At 38.5% G+C, this 22,068-nt stretch overlaps 1 protein-coding gene across 2 annotated transcripts in view; it reads left to right on the top strand.

Moving 5' to 3' along the window:
- LOC109464690 (synaptotagmin-like protein 4) overlaps window positions 1-22,068 on the top strand; it is a 53,717-nt gene that overhangs the window by 11,830 nt on the left and 19,819 nt on the right. Inside the window, exons 4-9 of one of the 2 annotated variants that reach the window (XM_019761737.1) lie at window positions 909-1,015; window positions 2,084-2,128; window positions 4,105-4,329; window positions 11,416-11,537; window positions 19,429-20,041; window positions 21,610-21,651. In XM_019761737.1, the coding sequence (XP_019617296.1) occupies window positions 909-1,015; window positions 2,084-2,128; window positions 4,105-4,329; window positions 11,416-11,537; window positions 19,429-20,041; window positions 21,610-21,651 (1,154 nt within the window). The remainder of the gene's footprint in view (window positions 1-908; window positions 1,016-2,083; window positions 2,129-4,104; window positions 4,330-11,415; window positions 11,538-19,428; window positions 20,042-21,609; window positions 21,652-22,068) is intronic. The other variant, XM_019761738.1, reaches the window with a different exon arrangement.

Below are 22,068 nucleotides of genomic sequence, written 5' to 3'. Positions count from 1 at the left end.
CATGTATATGGCCCTAATGGCTAATGGAGCTGTGTCTGACTCGATCCACCATCTGTAAGTTGCGATCAGTTTAGCTGTTCTTGCTTTGACCTATTTTTGTCATCTCTTGTGTGGATGGAAAGAAAAATGACTTTGGTGTGCAGTGTTGTGGTTTGCTGTGCTTTTTTGTGTGGTAATTCAAAAGTTTGCCTAAACTGTTGAGAAGTGTTTTATTCCCTTTGAAGCTACAGATCGAAGCTGGCATAAAAGTGTTACGCTTTACCTAATTGTATTATGTAGCTCATATTTGATTCGGCTGTGCACTTAAACCTTTCAGTTTTAGTGCCATTAGGAATCTGTTCTACATGCACTGTTTGTTATAGTTAGGGTCATGACAGCGTTTTAGCCAGCCTGAACATTATTTTTGGATTCAAAGCAGTCCTAGGGAAGCTCAGCTAGGGGCTTACTCTTCCAGGTAGATATTGAAAGCTTGGTCCTCTAAAACTGTATTTCCCACATTTTGAGGGGCAAATTTTACTGGCAAACTAAGCTTAGGTTTGAAGCTTAGTTTTGATATTATAATGACATGTCTTTCCATAACTTTACAAGCCGATTTTTGTCCGTCAAAGATGATGGATTGGGAAAAATTTTCTAAGAATTCTGTCAAATGACAGGAAAATGGATGCTCTTCCAGGAAAAATTTGGAATCTTGACCTTCAGAAACATTTTGAGGGGCAAATTTTGCTGGCAAACTAAGGTTTTGTCCGTCAAAGATGACAGATTTGGAAAAAGTGGCGAAAATTCTGTTTAATGACAGGGAGACAGATGCTGGCTAGAACACTGGGTGTGATACATGTACATTGTACATGTGGCATGTTTTGGAATACCTGATGACTCACCTGTCTCCCTTCCCTGCCCCGCTTCTCCAGGCTGCCATGATCGACCTGAGTCACTTGTCGGAGGAGGAGAAGGAGAAGATCCTCCAGGTGTTACAGCGAGACGAGGATCTCAGGAAGGTGGAGGAGAGGAGGATAACGTAAGTTCTTAAGAACACCTGGTAGTCTACATTTCTATGAAATATCATTATGATGAATATTCAATGCCCAGGCATTAGCTACTCTCCAAGCAGAAGTTTGGGCTTTGGCTTATTTGGGGCATGTTTTTAGGCTCTACCACCTTAATTACAGATGTCAGAGGAATATTTATACATGAGTGTGAAGTTTCAATCTGTTGTTTTTAGTAATTTTATAAAATTGGCTACTATGGCTTATAGAAGATGTCTTCAAGAAATCTTAACTTGGTTACTATTGAAGGGAATTAGAAATATTTGTTTCTATGCCTATTCTTTTCTTTCTCTTAACAGCATTGTGATCATAAAATTTATTATAAGAATGCCAATCCAAAATGCTAATACTAGTGGTACAAGAAACGGTCACTAAGTTTTGATTCTTGGTACCTATAGATGTCGTCATCTGGCTTTGTATTGAGCAACACCTGTTAAATATGTCAGGCAAAAGAAGGAAAGTATATATTTTTCGCAATTCCATCTTGTATGTAAATTCAGCTTTTCTGGGTCAGGAAGGGAGAGGCCATTGGCCTTCGAAATTGTTGTTTGGTTCAGTACAATGTTATTGATTGGACCATTACCAGATGGTAAATCTCTGAGGTCACAACCTACTACTACAACAGGTTCTCGAGGTTTGCATGTAGAATTACTGCAGAGAGTTTCCCAGAAAATTTTGCCTGACTTAAATTTGAAGTCTGAGGATGATGTCATATATAGAATTGACTTGTTTTGACCTAAGCTTAATCAAAAAGGCATAATGAAACTGAAAGTGTCAAGCTGTGACAGTTTCAAATTTATTAACAGGTTTCCCTTTAAAGTAGTAAATTAGATGTGATAATAACAAAGTTTTAACATATTTAACAGTATCTAATATAGCTTATTACCAGCATGTACTCCCTTTTATAGTTTAGCATGGGTTTAATTAAGTGTTGTAACATGGGAGAAGAGTGTTCCACGTTGCATCCATCCTCCCTAGCAATGCACTGTAGTGGCTGTTCTGACTGTTGTATTCCCTCCCTCTGCTGCTGCTGCTGCCAGGAGAAGGAAATCCGAGCTCGGCTCGGAGCTGGAGGATGGAGACAGGTGCCAGCGGATTTTAATGATCGCTCTGTGTCTGGTTTTTATTTCGTGGTGTCAACGGTTAATTAGGGCCATTCCAATAGTTGCCTTTGGGATTGCTTGACCTACATCCAAAGCTTTGGCGTAGTCGTAAACAGGATCTTCCGGGCACAAAATCTTGATAACATCCTGGATCAGGTCCAACTGAAAGATGAAAAGATGATTGAAATGATAAAAGTAATGCGCTCGCTTGATTCGACAAGTTTTGCACCATTGAGTACAGGCCATCTTCATCCTTGAAGAAATGTGTTCAATGTCTTGTGACAGCTTGTACTTGCTCATAAAGCCATGATCACCACTGGAAAATTGTAGATAACATAACAGCCACAACCTTGTCATGTACAGTGTTTTATTGGCATGTTATAACGTTGGGAGCTGTCCAAGACTTGGTAAAGAAACTTCCATAAAAACCGTTTGGTAGAAAACTTTATCTTTTGAACGCTGCCTAAAGGCAGAGAAAGAATATTGTGATATAAAAAATGTCACTATCACCTTTTGCTTATCATCATGAATGGTACGTGGAATATGATGATTGTGGCATATTACATGTAGTCTACCATACACTATACTTAATATTGTGTAAATTCATGAGACTTTTTGTAGCTATTTTGCTTTGAGACAAAAAGTACATTTTTAGCTCCTATGCCGTAATATTACCAGGTACAACCAAATGACTTGAAATTTGGTATAGGGGTTGCTTTGGACATTTGCTCCCAGAACTTTACTCACACTTTTGGCATACACCACAATAAAAGAAAAATAATAAAATGGGACTTATTTGCTATGTTCCAACAATAAATGTTACATGGAAATGTTACATGACTGTAGTGTACCTTAATGTCATTATTATGAAACAAAAAAGTACTATAATGAAGCAGAATTATAGTGAACTGTTATTTCAAACAGTTGCCACAATTTCTCCATCCTTTCATCATTTAGAAGACCACCAAAAGACTAATATACGTTAACATTTCTACTAAACTCACATAGCCCACTCATTATGCAGAATGTGGATAGTCTCCACTGCCTTCAAAGAAGTCTAACCTCATAATTCATTGTAGCAAGCATGATTAGAAGTATAAATAATTGTCTGTTTTCTATTCTCATATTGTACTACGAGTATTAGTAAGCCTTCGGGCATGATTTTGCAAATACAGAATGTTGCAATTCATGGCCACTCCTGTGTAGGACATCATGATTTTGTGCCCTAACCTGTGTTGTGCACCTGCATGTTCAATGTGATGTGGAGAATGGTGGTGTCACCTGCATGCTGGTAGCCATCAGTTCAGATAACTCCGGGTCTCTTTCCTCAGCACCCACTCAACCTGCCTAACTCAACAACACCACCAATGGGCCATGCTCTAGATCTATACTGCACAAACATGTCTAGTGGTGTCATGGGCTATATACATCACTAACAGCTCTTGGTGATGTGGGCAACTAAAAATGTAGAAACGCAACAGTTACTGGAAAATATTAAAGTCAGAGGAAACATTTTGTGCTAAGGCCACACCAATCTAATTTGTTGGTCAGATTTGCCTCTTTATTTTTTTCTGATTTGCAAAAAGAAAATTCTGAATCAACTAAAAAAATGCCCATATTTTGCCCCCAACAGTTGAGGAAAGTCCTTTTCTTTTTAGTTGTCACAGTTTTTCCATCTGTCAATGCAGTGGTTTGATTGAAAGTTCAAAATTCATTGTTCTTAACTTTTGTGTTGACCTAATGGCTCCTGATCCATCATTGCATAATAGGATGCCTAACCCTGTTTTTTTGTCGCCCTGTCGCTTCATATTCTTTCTGGGAAAATCCGAGAACCGACAAATTATATTGATGTGGCCTAAATCATTATAATATTATACAATACTATTTTTTTAGAATTTAGATATATTAAATTAGTTAAAAACATGATTTGTTGACCATGAGTATTCCCTCCTTCTCAGTAAACTGAAAAAAGAGTTTCAAGAAGTGAAGAAGAAAAGTGCTGTCAAAACGTCGGAGGCTCAGAACAGCGAGAAAAACTGTTCTCGCTGCCAGACGGCGTTCGGCTTCTTCTTCGACACGGGGGACCCCTGTCCGCAGTGCCAACACAAGGTCTGCAACAGCTGCAGGGAGTTTACCACTCCCAAGAAGGACAAATGGCTCTGCGCACTATGCAACAAGCAAAGGTAGGTGTGGAAATAGCAGCTATTGATTGTGTGGTGTGAGAATTGAATTGTTGTAGACAATTGGTGGGATAAGGTTCAGGTTTAGGTCCAGGTCCAGATTGCACCTGATCCGTGTAGTGGATATGTTACGTTTTATCTAAACAATATGGTAATATTTGAGTATGGCACATACTTTTAATGCCTTCTTTTGTCTGTTACTAGACTAATTTTTTTCCAGGCTATAGCTAGATAGGTACCTGAAATAAAGACAGAAAAACGGTCAAACTGCCAAATGAGGCAAATCTTATGCTGAATACAATGTACATATTTCTACAGTACGTTATAGATTTGTTTCACTAACCATGTCTTGGTAAAAACTTACTGACAAAAATTTAGGCACGTCCACTTACATGTAACTTAGAAATCTCTCTAGACTGTCTCTGGGAAATTTTATTGGCTGCATTCCTAGAGCAGTATAGTATTTGATTTGATGAATTGGGTCAAATTCAGCCAATAGGTAGACCCCATGCAATCAGGCTCTGTAACCTTTGACTTTCCCTGATCATTATGGCGCCCTTATAGCTTGATTGCATTATACTGTCACAATATATCACTGCTATAATGATGCCTTCTACACAGCAGGATTTCCTGGGTTGCACCAGCTTGGATATATGCCGTAAGTTCAGGCTTGGTCTGACCAAGATAGATTTTGTGCCATTCAGGAAGGATTTTCGGCTTAGCTCTCCTCTGTCGGAATGCCTTGAGTGTGGTGTCGGAAAAGTTGGAGACTTACTTAAGTGGCCTTAAGGGATGAAGATGGGCATGAATTAGTCATGAAGACATCAAACAGGGGCAATTTGTGAGGAATCAGAGATGGCCCTCTGCCCTGGAGAAGCTTTTCTCCAAGATTGGACATGTCCAGGGTACTGAATCGCCTTCAGCTAATGAAAAGTGGGACAGAAGGGTGTGTTTAAGGGTTATCGTTGATCAGTGTAGCTGATATTGGTATAAAATGACAGTCATATTGTAAATCACGATTTTTAGTGGTACTTTTATATATATAATTTTGCGGTTTTCGCAGTACTTCACTTCTGTACCGCGAATATATCATTACGCCGAACAAATAATTTGTCGACTTTCTTTCTTGTGCACCTGCCGCCACCGCAAATACATATATTTGTGATAGTGCCTCAAGCATGTCCGTTTTTCTCAGACCGGGAAATTTTGCGTCCGCAAATCTAAAAGTGATTTACAGTAAATATAATAAAAAAAAGACACAAAAAAAAACTTGATCTTTATAATTATTATAAGGTTTTTTTATTATTTATGTCAGATCTAAGTCTATTTATAAGATGAATGAGAATGGTTATTGGGAGTCAACTCGAAGATGAATTGTTTGAGCTTGAATGGGACTACTCGTTATATCTAATCCAGTAGGCCTGTATGAGAACTAATCGCTGGCACTAAGACTATTACTCTAACAGGCTCAGCAACTGTGATCGCTAATAAAAGATGATCTTGTTGCCCAGGTAGGGAATCATTTTGTCTTGCTGAACTAAATCCCTTATATTGGGGATCAGAGTTTTACGACATGGGGTGTAATGTGTAGGGAAGCTGTCCTGTCTCCTTTATAGGTTGCTGCATCATCAAACTGAGAAATCTTTACATGTTGAGGCCTTAAAGGTAATGATAATGTGTTGTGAAGTTTATGTAGAAAAGAATTCATTGTTCAAGAAAACATGAAGAGCAGTTTGGAGATCAAACCATTATGTGCATGGGGTGTGGCATAGTGTGACAGTGGCACAATACAAATGTAGTTTGGTTCAGAACCCATAGATCCTGGGTTCAAATCCCCAACATGCCCCTTTGTTGTACCCTTGGGAAAGGCACCTTACACATCTTTCCTCACTTCACTCGGATGAAAAAAAAGTTCCTAGCTTTGGTTAGGGAAGTCCTTCTGATAGGAAGTTAAATGGAGGTCCCATGTGTTTGGGAGAGCCACACTCCACGCACGTTGAAGAACCCACCACACCTTTCGAAAAAGAGCTGGGGCATGCCCCGGTGTGCAATGGTCCAAATCCTGTCTGGAGTTGGTGATTCACTTCAAATCACCCGGACAGAGGCCTAGGAAACCCCTGTTTCTTATCAGCCACATGGTGATTTACATGGTAATTCACCCATATGGAGGCCTGGCACACCCCATCTTGTATCAGCCAATGAAAGCTATATCATCACTCCATAAGGGGCGGTAACTAGGACCAAAACCGTCGATGATCATTATACTTGTATCCAGAAATCATAAAAAACTTTTTATCATGGGAATATCAGAAGAACGCAGGCATGACAATTAATTGACCTGAAAGGCTTTGTTATGTCTCAATCAACCTTTCCTTAATTCCCTTTTGATTGCCTCGGATCTAAAATAACAGCCTATAGAACATGGCAGAGCAAGAATTAGCTGTGCCCATCCTTCTGTGACAATATGATAATCACGATCCACAGTTTATCATCCAGGTGGAAAACGTATAACATCGACAAAAGGCCAACGATCTAATTTTGGGACGAGAGCCAAACGATCGCAAAGTCTGGGCTTCCCCGTCAATATTCCTGTCACGCCTCATTAATATACCCATTGTCTTAATCCTCACCAAGCTGCCTGTACATGCCTGTAAACTCAATACTGACACTTCTGTAAATCAAACGTGGCAGACGGGGGACAAACCTGTCTCCTCCACTCAACTTGGTAGATCAGGGCTCGAAATTCATTTTTGGGAATAGGTGCACTGGTACACCCAACCATAAAGATTGAGTACACAAAATGTTTTTGTCAATTGTTAGTACTAATAATACTTTTCTTTGTAATTAGAAATGAAACATATTTTTAGTTACAAAGAAAAGTAGTACTAATACTAGTACTAATAACAATGATTTTGTTATTTTCCTGACTCTTGGATTTATTAACATGCTGTTTACTACAGTACATTGAACATCTTTTATAGTCTTACGTAAACCTAGAAGATAAAGACAGAAAAAAATTTGGTGCACAGGTCCAAATTTGGGTTCACTAAGGTGCACATGCACTCAGTATTTCCAGCCCTGTAGATGTACCAACTACAACTAAGCACCTAATACCAGCTTAGAGAAAAGAGCAAGAAAATAGTCATGCCTTCAAGTACCAAATTCATCAACCATGGATTGAGGTTTTCAAAGTTTTTTCTTAGAACTATGAGTGAAACTAACTGCCACCATGTACAGTATAGGGGCATCATCACATGTAGACACAGTAGATTTGAACAATGTCTACAGTTAGATATGCAAAGGTTAGGTGTAACAAGTCGTTAGCCAGCCTACACCAGTGAAGCTTTCATGAGTGTTCCACTGAAGGGCGGTTATACTAGCTATACAGATACATATACTTGCTTTCCACATTTAAACCGCCCATTATTATCTGCTCCATGACTGTATCATCTTGATGCACTAATTAATTGACACTGACACACCCTGCAGCAAGAGAATTTTGACATATTCCATGTTGATGGCATCAGCAATCATGATCATATTTTACTCATGCTGCCATTAAAATAAGTGTAAGCAAGGATATGAATACTTGATAAGTATGTAGTTACAAGCCATGCAGATTAACTGTTTGAGCTGTTATTACAATGAAATAAGATGGCTCAATAGTCATTGAAGTATTTTGGTATACAAGGGTCAAGGTCTCGTGCATACAGGTCCTGTTTGTGATTTGTGATTGAAATTTTCAACTTAAGGGTTATGAAAATGGATTTTACATTTTCTGTAATAAAGATGAGGGTCAAAATTGTATGGCTCCTGAGTGATGATGAAATTACACAAAATTTGTAAACAATATTCAAAGACAATTCAAACTCTACTGCTGGATAAATTAGGGAGATTACATTGTACATGAATGTATTTTCAGACATTCCAGTGACATCTGTCACTATTCTTCAGCATCACTAAAATAAACTGATAGAACTAGTCAACACTGTTCAATGTAAAAGAACTGCAAAAACCAGTTGAATGTGACTAAGACTCCTACATTTAAGTGTTAAAACATTACTACAAGGAACTGCTACTACTGTCCCTAAGCTGGTTCCAGGTCTCATGCACTGGAGAGTTCTATACACAGAGGCCTTCCTTCTGGTGCAAAGTGTGGCTGTAGATTTGCTTGTATAGATGGCCAGGAAATTTGAGGTGTTTAGACTTAACTCATATTCCAATATCAGAGTTGTCACAGGTCTACAAGTACTGTAGATATACGTACACAACACAACAATATTTCCTGGCACCCTTAATTAACTTAAATAAAGATTTCCCCAAACTTTCCCACCCATGGAGCATTCTGTACTGTGGCACCATCGTAACAGTTCCATAATGTGAAAGTGGGAGGAAAAGTGCTTCGTATATGTCAAAAATTACAGTTTACAATTAACAAAACTACAACTCATTATCAACCTTTGAACTACATGTAGTTGTAACTCCAGTCAAAGTTTTGTCCTTTGCAACACACCAGTTGATGGAAAGCTGTAGAAATTAGCCGCACGCTGTTACAACATCAATATGAGCAATATCACACACATAATACTGATTTCCAATGGTCGTAACATTACTTTGGCAGGATCCAGGGGCTATACATCTGACGTCGCCCAGTATTTTATGCACGTTGTAAACTCTGTCTGCTTCCCTTTTGCAGTTTATGTGATATTTCAAGGGTTTTACCCCCACATAAACGTACGATTTATGTCAGATGGATTCAGCCGGATAAAGCTGTGCAGCAATGAGGGAACACAGAAGTTAGGAATACTGATTGTTACAGTAATGGATGTTAGCTAAGTACGGGGAAGTTTATTGTTGGCCTTAAAGTTAGGCCAGGTAAGTCAAGAATTAATTTTACCCATGAATGAGTGGCAATGGAAATAAGTTGATGGATATAAACTTAAAGACGGCATTAAAGCAATAAAAATGAAATACAACAGTTCCTGAAAATAGTTGAACGTGATAGGCATTATTCAATGAACAATGGACAAAAAATACACTTTTCTGATGTTCAGGAACTTCAAATCTTGCAAATCGTCCTTCCAGTTCTTGATTTCCGATCTTCTCTAAAATATTAGAAGAGTGTATTTTTATTTGTTTATTGAATAATGCCTATCACATTTTCAGGAACTGTAACTATTGGAATTTGTGGTCATTGCATGGTTTCATGTCATCTTTAGGTGACCTATTTGGTGTCATTGCTGTACCACAGTGACAAGTTAGGTACGCTCTAACTAGATTTGAATGACTGTCATCTCTTCCAAAAATGGCCTCTACAGGCAGTTTGGTGTACCACAGAGCAAACTTATTGATGTCTTCAGTCTAAATGGAACGCGTTTCATTATATCTTTGGCTGTAGAACTGCCAATTCCTCACAGAAGTCTCACGAGGTATTGTGTAATGATGGCTATTTGCTGCCAGCAGGGATTTGGCTGCAAAAATTACTCTAAGTCTAAGATCACTTCACATACCCAAGGCGTGTTGCAATGTTTCTTGAATGAGGAAAGTATAGCATGGAGCGAATGAGGTACAGAAACTGTACACTGCTGTTCATGATAAATCAAAATATATTCTCAGTCCCTTTTGATACGTCTGTCATGGTAAAAAAAAAGGACCTGCAATTTTTAAACTTAAAAGTTGATTTGGTAATCATAATTAAAAATGCACTGAAGGTTAGACATCCACGATTCCAGGCAATGAGATACACTCATAAAAAAAATGCTGTTTAACTCAAGCAACTGGATAAATTTTTTTAAACTGACAGTCACTGACGAGAGTAGTGCATGCTACATGTACTTGAAACGTCTGACAGTTCTTAGTGTCTATCCAGTTGCTTGAGTAACTGTTTTTTTTTCTTGTGTATACTTTAAAATTGGTTGATTAATGTGATTTTGCTTTCAGAAAATAAACTAATAATAAGGCTCCCCTCGATATGTATCATCATTTTTTTCTATTTATTTTGTATTTATTTGTGGTATGCTTGAAATGACTTCTGATACTATACATAGTCCTACTGTATACAAGAATTGCCTTTAGGCATGTCCTTGATAACTATGATAGCATTTATGTCTAACTCCAAGCAGAGTTTGATGTCTCTAAGCCCTCTTCAATATTTCCTATATTTCCTACATTCTAATGGTGCCCTAGGAGCAATGAATGAGTAATATTCTTATTGCCCAAGGTGCAGAAATGTAAGCTCATAGTGTAGCTGGGGGATACTATTTTTGGGAATCGATGCTGATATTGCACTGTTGCAGTTTTCTGTTATTGAGCAGGTATCAGTGCAGCAAGTGATAGCCCCAGGCCATGTATGGGCTTTGTGTGTAAATGATGTACCCGCAATTCAAGGATCCAGATGATCTAAGATCAGATTTCACATGGAAATTCTTAGTAATAATACCTCATGTAAGACAAGGATATAGATTCTGATGGCTTGTTTTTAGCCAGGAATTTTACAAGTGTGTTGAAGATTTTACTTTTTTTAGTTATGACGGCTCTTAGTAAGTTTGGCTTGTTGTTGCTTTTTCTTGTGTCAATTACTCAATATTTTCTTTTTTCTGTCAAAAGTTCTACTAAAATTACATTAAGGTTTTTGCTTTTAGTTCACCATTTCAAACTTTGCAAGCATAAAATACTTTTATTGATACAGTTTGGATTTTTATTTCATCTTTACTTATGAACAGAAGCTGTCAGTGGTACATGTATAATAAAATGTTCTCCAAAAATTATCATGAAATATGAATCATAGTGAATATGATTTGTCCCTTTTCCAATGCCTATAACTGAATGTTTTCCGATAAATACATATTACATATTGAAGATATCAGCATGAAATATTACAGTATCTGCTGCGTCATATGTCTTTTTATTGCCCAATAACCGTGCGTTATTGAATCTTCCCGCGTAATTTCCGCTCACGTTATTGGATTCATTTCTCATTAACGAAATCGCAGCGTCTTATAGGAGCAGGATGCTTTAAGTTTATCAAGCGTATTGACTTATGGGTGGTAGAAATCACTGACGGAGCATATTTTGTGCCTGGTCTGACAGACTGCTGAAGATCGAGACAGGGGAGTGGTTCTACGAGACCATGGATCCCAAGAAGAAGGACCAACTGTTCGGTACGGACTTGATCCGGGCGTCCCTACGCAGACCCCGGGGCAGGGGGCGAGGTGAGAACGCTGCTCATTACACTCATATTTTTATGCATTTTTGATTATTAGTTATATTTTAAATTAGTTGAATTATCTGCACTCTCACACCTCGTATATGAAGGAGACGAGACAGGATTGGGCTTGGTAGCTTGGTAAAAGTTTACTGTACAACAGGTTTAAACAGAATCCACCCTATATGATACTCATACAATGTATTTGAGCTGCATATTGTTATGGATTTTTGCTTATTAGTCATATTTAGTTGTATTATGATAAGCTTTGCAACAAAGAGAACAGATCGTAAAGCTACGGTGCAAATTCGCTATAATTTGTCCAAACCAAGCACATTCTTGACTATTGTGTGATTTTGTTACAAATTTTCTTCCGTCAATATTGGAAGGGATATTCTAGATCTGGCTGATGAACATTTTGCAGAATCTCTTATCCTAATTGCTACTGACTATTAGAAAGAGATAATAAAAGTAGGGACTGTGGTATTCCTAATTACTCACAATTTCCACTTTTGAGTTGCAAAATTTCCAGCCCTCATGTACTGAAGTTTTGGAAAACGTGATGTAAGATAGTTTCAGTTGTTAATATTGATTGATCCTGCTCCCGGTAAGATGAAGAATCTTGGCTCTTGTGTCTCAAAATCAAAGCTGTCTCCCAGAATAGCATGGATGGCCCCAGGTCCCAGTGTTGCGTTGGTGCAGCGTGAGTGACAATGATAAAGAGGCCCTGGGAGCTTGTAAAAACCCTGTCGATCTCAGGATCCATCATACAAGGCTACAAAGCTCGCTTTTGTACCTTTGAAGTATTGCGCTGGAGCCACCTGCATTACCAAGAGGGTACTTTGCTTTGTTCAGTATTCTTCTCCTTTGGTTGATGTGGGCAAGCACAAAGCCACGTAGAAAATCAGTGAGTCCATTTGCACATTGTTACCCTTGATGAAAGAAGTTGCGGTAACTTATAAAAACTTTCCCAGACTTACCAGACACATTTTAAATCTTAAGTGTTCTTAGGATCCCTAAGGATCTCTAAGGATCTGCATGTCTTCTCTGGTCTCTCAGTCACTGACGAAAGCTAGTGGATACTAGCTGAAACGTCTGACCGTTTCCAAAATCATATCCAGTTGCTAGAGTAACTGCTTTTTGGCGTATTGTATTACCTGGATGTCTAACCTTCATCGACGTTCTTAGGATCACGTTTGAAGATGGAAACAACTGTTTTTGTACAGATTTTGTACTTTTAAAGCACTCTGTTCTTACTTTTGACATATATTAACGGCTATATATTATTAGGTTTAAGCAATGTAACCAGGTACAATTATTCTCACCACGTCTTCATCTGTAGGGATATGCATATATGGATGAAAATCCAATGGATGTATCGATTTCTGTGCAGGTACATTAACAAGTTTTGATCAATACGAGAGATATCACAAGGAAACTGCCAACTGGATAATTGGCCATCAGATTACTTCGGCATCAAAAGCGATGGAAGTTGTCTAATTTGTTAAAATGATGCAAATATATCATGACACCCCAGTGAATTGGAACAGGTTTGACATTTCAAATAGCTTTATTTTAAGTTCTGTTCTGTTCTTCTTTGTACTCTTGATGAAGTATTCACTTCAGGAGTCTGTTAATAGTCTTGGCACTGTTTGAGTTGATACAGTAAAGATCTTGATTAACTTTCATGTTACACACGATTTTAACTCGTGTATTTCATGTGCAAATATATGCATATAAATTGCATTTAAATTGCAATTGAAAGCCATGGAAAAGCTTTAATTACAATGTAGCATGGTTAAAAATCATGCAAAAGCAGTGTCACTCAGTGAACCTTGTGCACTAACTAGCTGCAGTCACTTGTAGCTACATGTACATGTGTAACACTTTTACCACATAATTACACTTACTGTCTAGATGCAATTTAAATGAGAATTGCTTGTGTTTTGCACACAGTTTAATTAATATGAGAAACGTACTGCTTTTAATGATTCACATTTTGCACACTTTTAATCATGATCTGCACACATGCAAATAGGAAGTTATTCAAGATTTGTACAACTGTATTTAAGACACATTACTTTCTTTAAATATGTTTATTATGGATCAGCATGTCTATAGTTTTGAAATGCTGTGTCAGAAAAGACAGGCAAAGTTGGGGGCCCGCGTGCCCTTTTTTGTAAGGCGTAGTCAGGCCTTTTTAATCTTCGTAATTCTTAGGCAGCGTCCCCAAAAATCAACGTAATTCATAATTATAGTACATTAGCCGCGAGCGTAAAGTCCTAATCAGCTCTGAGAATTTAACGTATTTCGTAATCGTTGGCAAAAATTTTGTGTAATTCGTAATCACAACCCCCCCCCCCCATGCAGGCCCTAAAAATTCTAATGCAACATTGACCAAACATCCGACAAATATATTACTGTAACACACTCAGGTGCAGTACATTCTGCTGATGTGCTCACAAGAGCCAAAAATCCTTCACCTTACAGAAGAAATCTGAAACATTTCTCTCACGTCACCAGGGAGATTCTTAGAAGGATAACACCCTTTGGCATCTCCATCTTCCCCAGTCCAGATATCAGTCATTCCTTCCACAGTCTGCATGCCATTGGGCCTCTGCATATCAGTACCAACATCGTGTAACGGTGTACATACCACCTCAGCACATGTGAAATCTTTAAGCCAAGCCTCTGGCGATACACGTTGACGTCACGATGTTAGTGTATTGAGATTCTGTTAAAAGATACATAATCATGGAATACAAATTGAAGAAGTGGACTACTTTGATTTTTCTAATAGTGACAAACATGCTCATGTACATATAGTGAAGATAATAGTTATTATTGTTTAGTAGTAATACCTCAAATTGTGATTTTGTATCTTAAGTTGAGCAATAAGATATAATTTGAAACACACAATGAAATTTTGTATCTTTAATTCTTAATTTGAGTAATAAATTTAAAGAATTATATTAATTACCATTTGAAACACACAATGAGATTTTTACCACAATTACACTACCAAAATTTGCAAAAATGCTTTTTCTTGTTTTTCCTTGTACAAGTGAATTTTTTCTGTCAGCAAGAATATTAATATATATTATCACTATATATAGAGTTATAATCCTAGCCCCACTAGACACTGCACATGGCCAGAACATCAGACTTAGAGTGCTACTGTTATCTCTTGAGATGGAAGGATGCCTACATTTTGTACATGTAAGAGTTCTACTCTCTAAATCCTAGCAAAATCAATCTATGAATTAACAAGCTCCTTAGCTTTACTAAATGCAGAAACAGGGCATCTTTTTAATGTGACCACTATGCATACATGCAGAACAAAGACTTTATCCTTCAATAAGGAAGCTCTTTTGTAGAGTAGTTTCAATTTCATCTTTCGGTCCAATTCTCTTTTGGAGTTTTTGAATGGCTAAAGGAATTCCAAAGAATCCTGTTTGAAAATTGCCACACCAGAGTAATGATAGATTTTGAAAACTCTGGTGTAAAGGTCTTCATTTATACCACCCCCTGGCGTCGTAAGGGCTCCACAATAGAGGAGAAGCAATTCTGGTCAGGTACGAAACATGACCTTCAGCCTTTGTGAAGTTGAACTTGAACCCTAAGGTGGTGTGAAGTATTGCATTACGATGCACGAGGGCCTCTCCCTCCGCTGTGGTCACACCCACTTTCGAACCTTGAGACGAACCACCACCATTTGCTCATTCTTTATTCATGACCCTCGGGGACTCCACAATGTGTTTTATGAATAATTGAATTACTGTTGGAAGCTATCGCCCCTTTCTGTGAATGATGTGCATTGTCTGGGTGCATGCCGGGTGTCGCGTGGACTTAAAAAATCAATGGCCCGGCGATCACCACTTTTGAGCCGTATGAGACCAGTTGAAGGGTGTTAGATGCTCATGATACAATGTCAGCAACAACACCTGTCGAGGAGAAGCTAGAAGAGCTCTGGAGTTCCCCAAGCAGAGGTAGGATAGACTCGAGCCTTGCAAAAAAACAGCGTAACAGTGTAAATGGATTAGCATTGGATTTGCTAGAGACAAGAGGAAACGATGGTGTCTAGGGTTAATATACAGTCTGTGGATATTAGATAATTGGAGATTATAAGTTAAAGTCTGGGGACTAAAAGTCTAGTAAATTCAGATCCCTACATGTACATACATGTATATACGTGATTGTAGCTATTGCTACATGTACATGTATTGAGAAAGAAGAGATAGGGGCAAGGTGTAGAAATGTACATAATTATGTACATATGTATGGCTTAACTATGTCTAACCAAGCTGCCTTGTCTAGAAATTGCATTAAAGGAAAGATCTTTAATTTGGAGGATTGTACTTAAGGTAGACTTCAGTTGCCGCAAGGCTAGTCTGATACCTGTGTAAGTCAAGTTTTTGTGCTTGTGGGATATTGTTAGGCATAAGTAGTACTATGCATGTACATAACAAGCGTCAAGGGGCATATACTGCCTAACAGTCAAATGGCTACATCTTGGTAAGAAACGACATGATATTTTGATATCATATCATTATTATTTAGCCCAAAGGCACAAAATAATGCATTTCCTTTAAGCACTCTAGAATAAAATTTTTACTGCTGTAGGTTGCAGACTTGTTATGTTATTCAATCCATAGAAAAATTAAAAGTTGTAAAGAAAGTCTCTCAAAACAGCAGGAGTTATTGACATTATTGCACACCTGGGACCTGTAAATTTGGCTGATGTCATTACAAAGAAGGATTTTTGTTTGTTTGTTTGTTTGTTTGTTTGTTTTGCTTAACCAGTAAACTGCCTTTAACAGTAAGACCAAACTGTAATGCCAGGATGTAACCATACATAATAGTTCTTATCGATAAGTACCGTGAGATCTTAAATGTGCTTGAGGCGAACATTCAGAAAAAATGCATGAACTTAAGAGATAATACTCAAGCATTACAGAATGTCGGTATCAACACTTCTTCTCATCCCACTGAGTCCAGTCCAGAAAGCCATTTTTCTACAATGCTGTTTAGGGTCGATACATCGAGGGACTATCATTTGTCTCAAGATGGCTACAAACTACAAACGTACATCAGTCCTGTCCAGTTAGATACCATGTCGGTCCAACAAAAATCAGCTGCATTGTCTGGCATTGTTTCCAAGCTTTCAAGACAAATGAAACTGGGCAGAACGGACGTTAAACAGCTCACAAAAAGTGACAAGCACACTCAGGCAGATGAGGCATTAGGAAGGGGGTGAATGGTACAGGGAGGGACTGCTGAAAGTATGGTGTATTAGGGATGACAGGCCAACCTTCTCACTCCATCACGGCCGACAGTTGGGATTAGATTTCTATCGACCTTCCAGCAGCTTTGCTAAAATGAGTGGAAAATGTTGGATTATTGACGACCTATAGCCCGACGCGGGATTGCAGGCATCAGCGATCCGTATGTCATGTGGCTGTACTGACAAACAGTGGGGATTGTTACAAAAATGTAGACCCGATTTACACATGCAAAAGCCTGATGTACTAAAACTTCATACGAACGTGAAAGTGTGAAAACGGGGTACCTCAAATTTTTCATGCATGTAAATCGGCCTGTTTTAATGTATGTCAAGAACATAATGATCATACGGCAGACCTCAAGGTAACGGACATGTATAATCTGAACAGGCTGATTTACATTTGTACATGCAGTAAAAATTTGACATACACAGTTTTCGCATGCTTGCATTCGTACGAAACTTTAGTGCATCAAGCTTTTGCATGTATAAATCAGGACTACATGTAACAATTCCCACTGTTGGGAATTGTTTTTGTGCTGTCATGCAGTTTTTGTGGCAGGTTTTTGCCCGTGTGTAAATCGGGTCATAGTTCCCGGACATCTCCTCATACATGTAGGTTACTGTCAGGGTATGCTTGTTACCAAATATACCTGGTGATAAATTAAAGCATCAAATTTCTAGTATTCTATACTAACCTGCCAGGGGCATGTGGTCTACTGGGGGTTTCCTTCTTCAAGAAATGTCAATACTTCATCTTTAACCAGTAAATCACCCACCTCAGTAATCTGGTAGCTTAGGGAATGACAAAAATAAGGATTGTATTTTTAGCAATTAGGAAAACGAAACCTGTAATCTCAAGTATACAGGCATCTGATCTTAGCACCTTTTGTGTCTTTAATTGGTCTTGATTAAGTGGCAAATTAGTACGGTGTGCTTATTAAGTGTATGGGTTAATTGCTTTGCTCAGTGCTGCACTCTTCAGAGAATTATTAGCAATGATTATCATTAATTTGTCAAACCACTTAAAGGGTATTATTCTGTATTATTTTGATTTTACTACTTGTATCATTTTATACCAGACTTAGTCTGCTTTTTTGCACACCTGTATACAAGACTTAGTTTTCTTTTCTGTGCATGTATATAAGGCTTAGTCTAGACTGGTATTTCTAAGAAAACATAGAGTATCATAGTGCAATATTGAAATTCTTGCTCTAGTAACAAATTTGTAAGGCCTAGGGAAAGAAATGTTGTGTTTCCTGTTTCTTGACTGACCCTCTAAAAACCTACCGACCCTAGCCTTTTTTTTGTGTGGACCCCTGCAATGGACATGAATTTTACGACCTGGTCTATTTTGTCGCTCCACAATCTGACATCTGAGTGATGGAACATTGTACAATTGGTTTGCTAACATTGACATTGAAACTATAAGTGTCCTCATGCAAGGTTTACTTTGTCAAACTGTATTATTGTATCAGTTACATCACTATATATAGAGAGATTGCCATTTTTCAGGACTGAAACAGGAAACACAACATATTTTTTCCTAGGCCAAAGGCCGCAAAGAGCATATGTAACATTCAGTTGGAGAAGTATGACATACTTGTAGCTGTGTTATTATAGCTGTTTTCTTTGAAATGTTGTTTTTTTTTTCTCACATATTAAAAGGTATAAACTGGTATAGCTAGTCTAAGAATACACTGTACATAACCTGACATGAAAATTCGGACATAATTTTATGCAACTAGAACCTTCAATCAGTTTTTGCCATTAATGATAATATTTGTTGCAGTTATTCACCAGACTTTCTACAGAACTTGCTTTCTGTTTGCAAATGACAGGGCATCAGCCATCCTCTAAATTCTAATGATAGCAACTGAGCTCAAACATATCCAGTTAAGTAGGGAAAACTCCCTTGAGTTTACCACAAAGATTGTTGGAATTGATGTAGATGCGTGCACAAAGCCTTTAATGTGCATGCCATCATCCCAAAACAATTAAGAACATTAGGACCATCTTCTCAGCACTGTAAGCCTTTTTAGAAACAAAAGGGTTATAAATTTACACAAGGATATAAAAGCGTTCTTGATCCAGATAGCATCTTGGCATTGCCAGTGGTAATACTCATGAGGGAATTTCAGCTTGAGTGTCACTGTAAAGTGTATATAAATCAACTCTTTGATGTGGCTTTGCAATGTCAGATGTTATAGTGGCTGTAAATAATACTGTGGTCAGATATCCTCTCTAGGTGATTCTGTTAATGTTCGTCTGATGGTTTGTTGTTGAAGTGTTTTAAGATGTGCTAGAAACTTGGCATTGTTTCCTTTTCCTCTTGCACAAAGTATCTTTTTACTCTTTTAGTCAATCATCCATTGAGTGTACTTTCACATTGACATTAAAAATATAACTGTCCTCATGTTAGTTTTACTTTGTTAAACTGTATTGTGTAAGTTGGGTCACTAGAGATCGACAAAGTCTAAAAAGAAAAACAAAAGTTGCTATCTACCGGCCCTAATTTTTTCAGGACTCAAACAGGAAACACAGTATTTTTTCCTAGTGTATGTCTTATATTAAGATCTACATTGTGATAACAAGTGATTTCTGTACTTGTTGACAGGGAGACCCCAGCCAGTTGGAGACCAGATCAGACCGGCTCTGACCGGTTCCAGGGAGAGAGTTCAGGATGTTGGGAGGAGTCCGGGGAGGGGTCGGGACAGGACAGCACAGCAATCCCCCAGGAGGGATGGAAAAACTGACCCCCAGGCTCAAAACCACCTGGCTCCGGAGGAGAGCCATACAAACTTCTATCGCAAGATAGCGGAGATCGACAACGGCCCCGCGTTACCGTCGCGTAGCTCTGCGTCCCTTCCCAGAGACACCATGATGTCCCGTACCAGCCCGCGGGTGTCCAGTGACTCCGGACGGTCCTCGCCACTTCTTGTCGGAAGCAATAGAAACCCCTCGAAACCGGTTCCGCTAAACCGGCGCATGCAACCGTCCAGGAAACAAATGTCCCTGGATGATGAACTGCACCTGGTCTGCGCAGAGGAGGAGAAGAAAACCAGCCGGTACCATGATGTTGCCTTCCCGAAAAAGTCTGACACAGAACTCTTGGATGAACTGGTGAGTGCTGGGGACTACAGCACTAGTGAGTCCCTGGTCAGGAGATATAGTTCTGACAGCACAGCTAGCTACTCCAGTGGACCAAGCTCCCCCCAGATGTCAGTAAGGTAAGGCAGATATTCAGCAACTCTCCATATTCCTTCTGTCACACAGGTTTTGGTGCTGAAGGTTCTGACAAGTTTGTACCACAATCCCTGTCCTTGGTGCTGAAATTCATGTTTTATGCACTCTAAAATGTAACCTGCTCAATTCTCTCCTAGATGGATTTTACACCACTTAAAGCTAACACAAAAACAGTAAAAGCTATCTCTTTTTATGCACCACTTGTTTCCATTATCAAACATGCTATCAGGAGACTTGTCTGAACGAAGTGGTGTCTAGAGTACATGCCAGAGTTACCATGTTTTTGAAAACAGCGTCAGTCCAATTTTCAGTTGGTGATTTTGCCATCTCCAGATGTGCCAGTAAATGTGTCACAATCTCCACTTCAAAATGGAAGTTCTGGCATCCTCGTTTGGTGTTAAAGTGATGAAAAAACCCCAACGAGTTATCTCACACTTGCACTTCTGCCATGGGATTACTTCTGAAATTGCCCCCTGCAAACTGCAATTTTTGCTTGATATTTTACCATCAGCTTGATAAGGTCTGGATCACCATTGAAAATTGGCAGCCAGCTTTCCTAATGAAATAAAAGTGTGTAGTCCATCCTGTGTATATTACGCCAATTTGGTGCAAATGTCATGTCCATCGTGGCCTGTCAATACTTCCCATGTCAGCGTCCATGTCTGTCTGTTCTGGTCACTATTGCCTCGTCTCACACTTGTTTGATTATCGGTTTTTCCATCCCAAGGGTGCCATCATCAATATTTCCTTCACGTCAGCATCACATGTGGCCAACGTTAACAGACAGGGCTATGCAGACTGTGATAGGTCCTTGAAAGGGGTTTGACTTTACTCTGAATTGGTCTTGGCATACATGTACATCGTAGCTTTATGATCTTTGATGTGCCACCAAGACAGCAAAGCAGCCAGTAGCAAAAGCATCTCTCTCTGTATCTCTTGCTATCAGTCAGTGTCAAAAGACTATTGACTTAAACTGCACAAATTTGAGTTTGAGTTTATTTGGATCCACAATTAGCATGCCTACAATGTAGTTGCTATTCTTCCTGTGGTACTTAACATCGATACAATACTACATGACACACAGGAAAATAACATACAAAATATAGATACATTTTTGTATACTGACAATTAACAATAAACAAGTAAAAGTATACTAATACGAGTGATTTAAGTTACGGTTCCTTTATATAAGGTAGATTTCCTTTACAAATTAAAATTTGATTTCAAATACAAAACATTTTAATCCCAGGTTTAAGTGAAGTGTTCAAGGGACACGTTATGGGACCAAAAACATCCCAGTAGATTGGTTACAAACAATAGTACAATATTGATATACAAATGTATAATCAGTATGTTACTAGTTGACTAACATGACATTCTTGCCCCCCTGGTCTTGTGTCTGGCAGCCTATCATTGCTGGAAGTTCTAGATCAAATGTAAGTGCCCACTGCATCCCTGCCTGCCAGCAAAAATAGGAAACATGATGGCACATTCCTATTTTTTTCAGTTTGTTGGCATGTCTAAAAAGATTTATCATTGATTCTATTGGCAGAGCTTGGCTAAATGCCCAAGAAGCCAGTGCAGTCCACACCACGTGAGCATGAGCACCACTACTAAGATTTCTTGTAGCTTTAGTGTGGTGTGTGCTGGGGCTGCTAGTGGTGGTCATATGTGTTTTGCTTACTTGGTTACAATTAATAACAATTTTGTTTTAGCCCTAGGAAAAAAAATGTTGTGTTTCCTGTTTTAGTCCTGAAAAAAATTAGGGTTGATAGGTAGGGATTATCTTTTTTTTTTTCTTTCTTTTTTTTAGACTTCAGTGATATCTATATAGTGATACAACTTACAGTTTAACAAAGTAAAACTTGCATAAGGACACTTTTATATACTATGTCAACGTTAGGAAACCAATTGTACAACATTTTATCACTCAGGTGTCAGATCACAGAGTTAGAAAAGGTTGATCAGCTCAAAAAATTTATGTCCCTTGCAGGGGTACATCCCCCCCCCC

The sequence above is a fragment of the Branchiostoma belcheri genome, unplaced genomic scaffold (assembly GCF_001625305.1).
Source record: "Branchiostoma belcheri isolate BF01 breed outbred unplaced genomic scaffold, Haploidv18h27 scaffold14, whole genome shotgun sequence".
Taxonomy (NCBI): Eukaryota; Metazoa; Chordata; class Leptocardii; order Amphioxiformes; family Branchiostomatidae; genus Branchiostoma; species Branchiostoma belcheri.
Note: the sequence above shows the minus strand (reverse complement) of the source record. Positions and strands in the feature narration are given on the sequence as shown.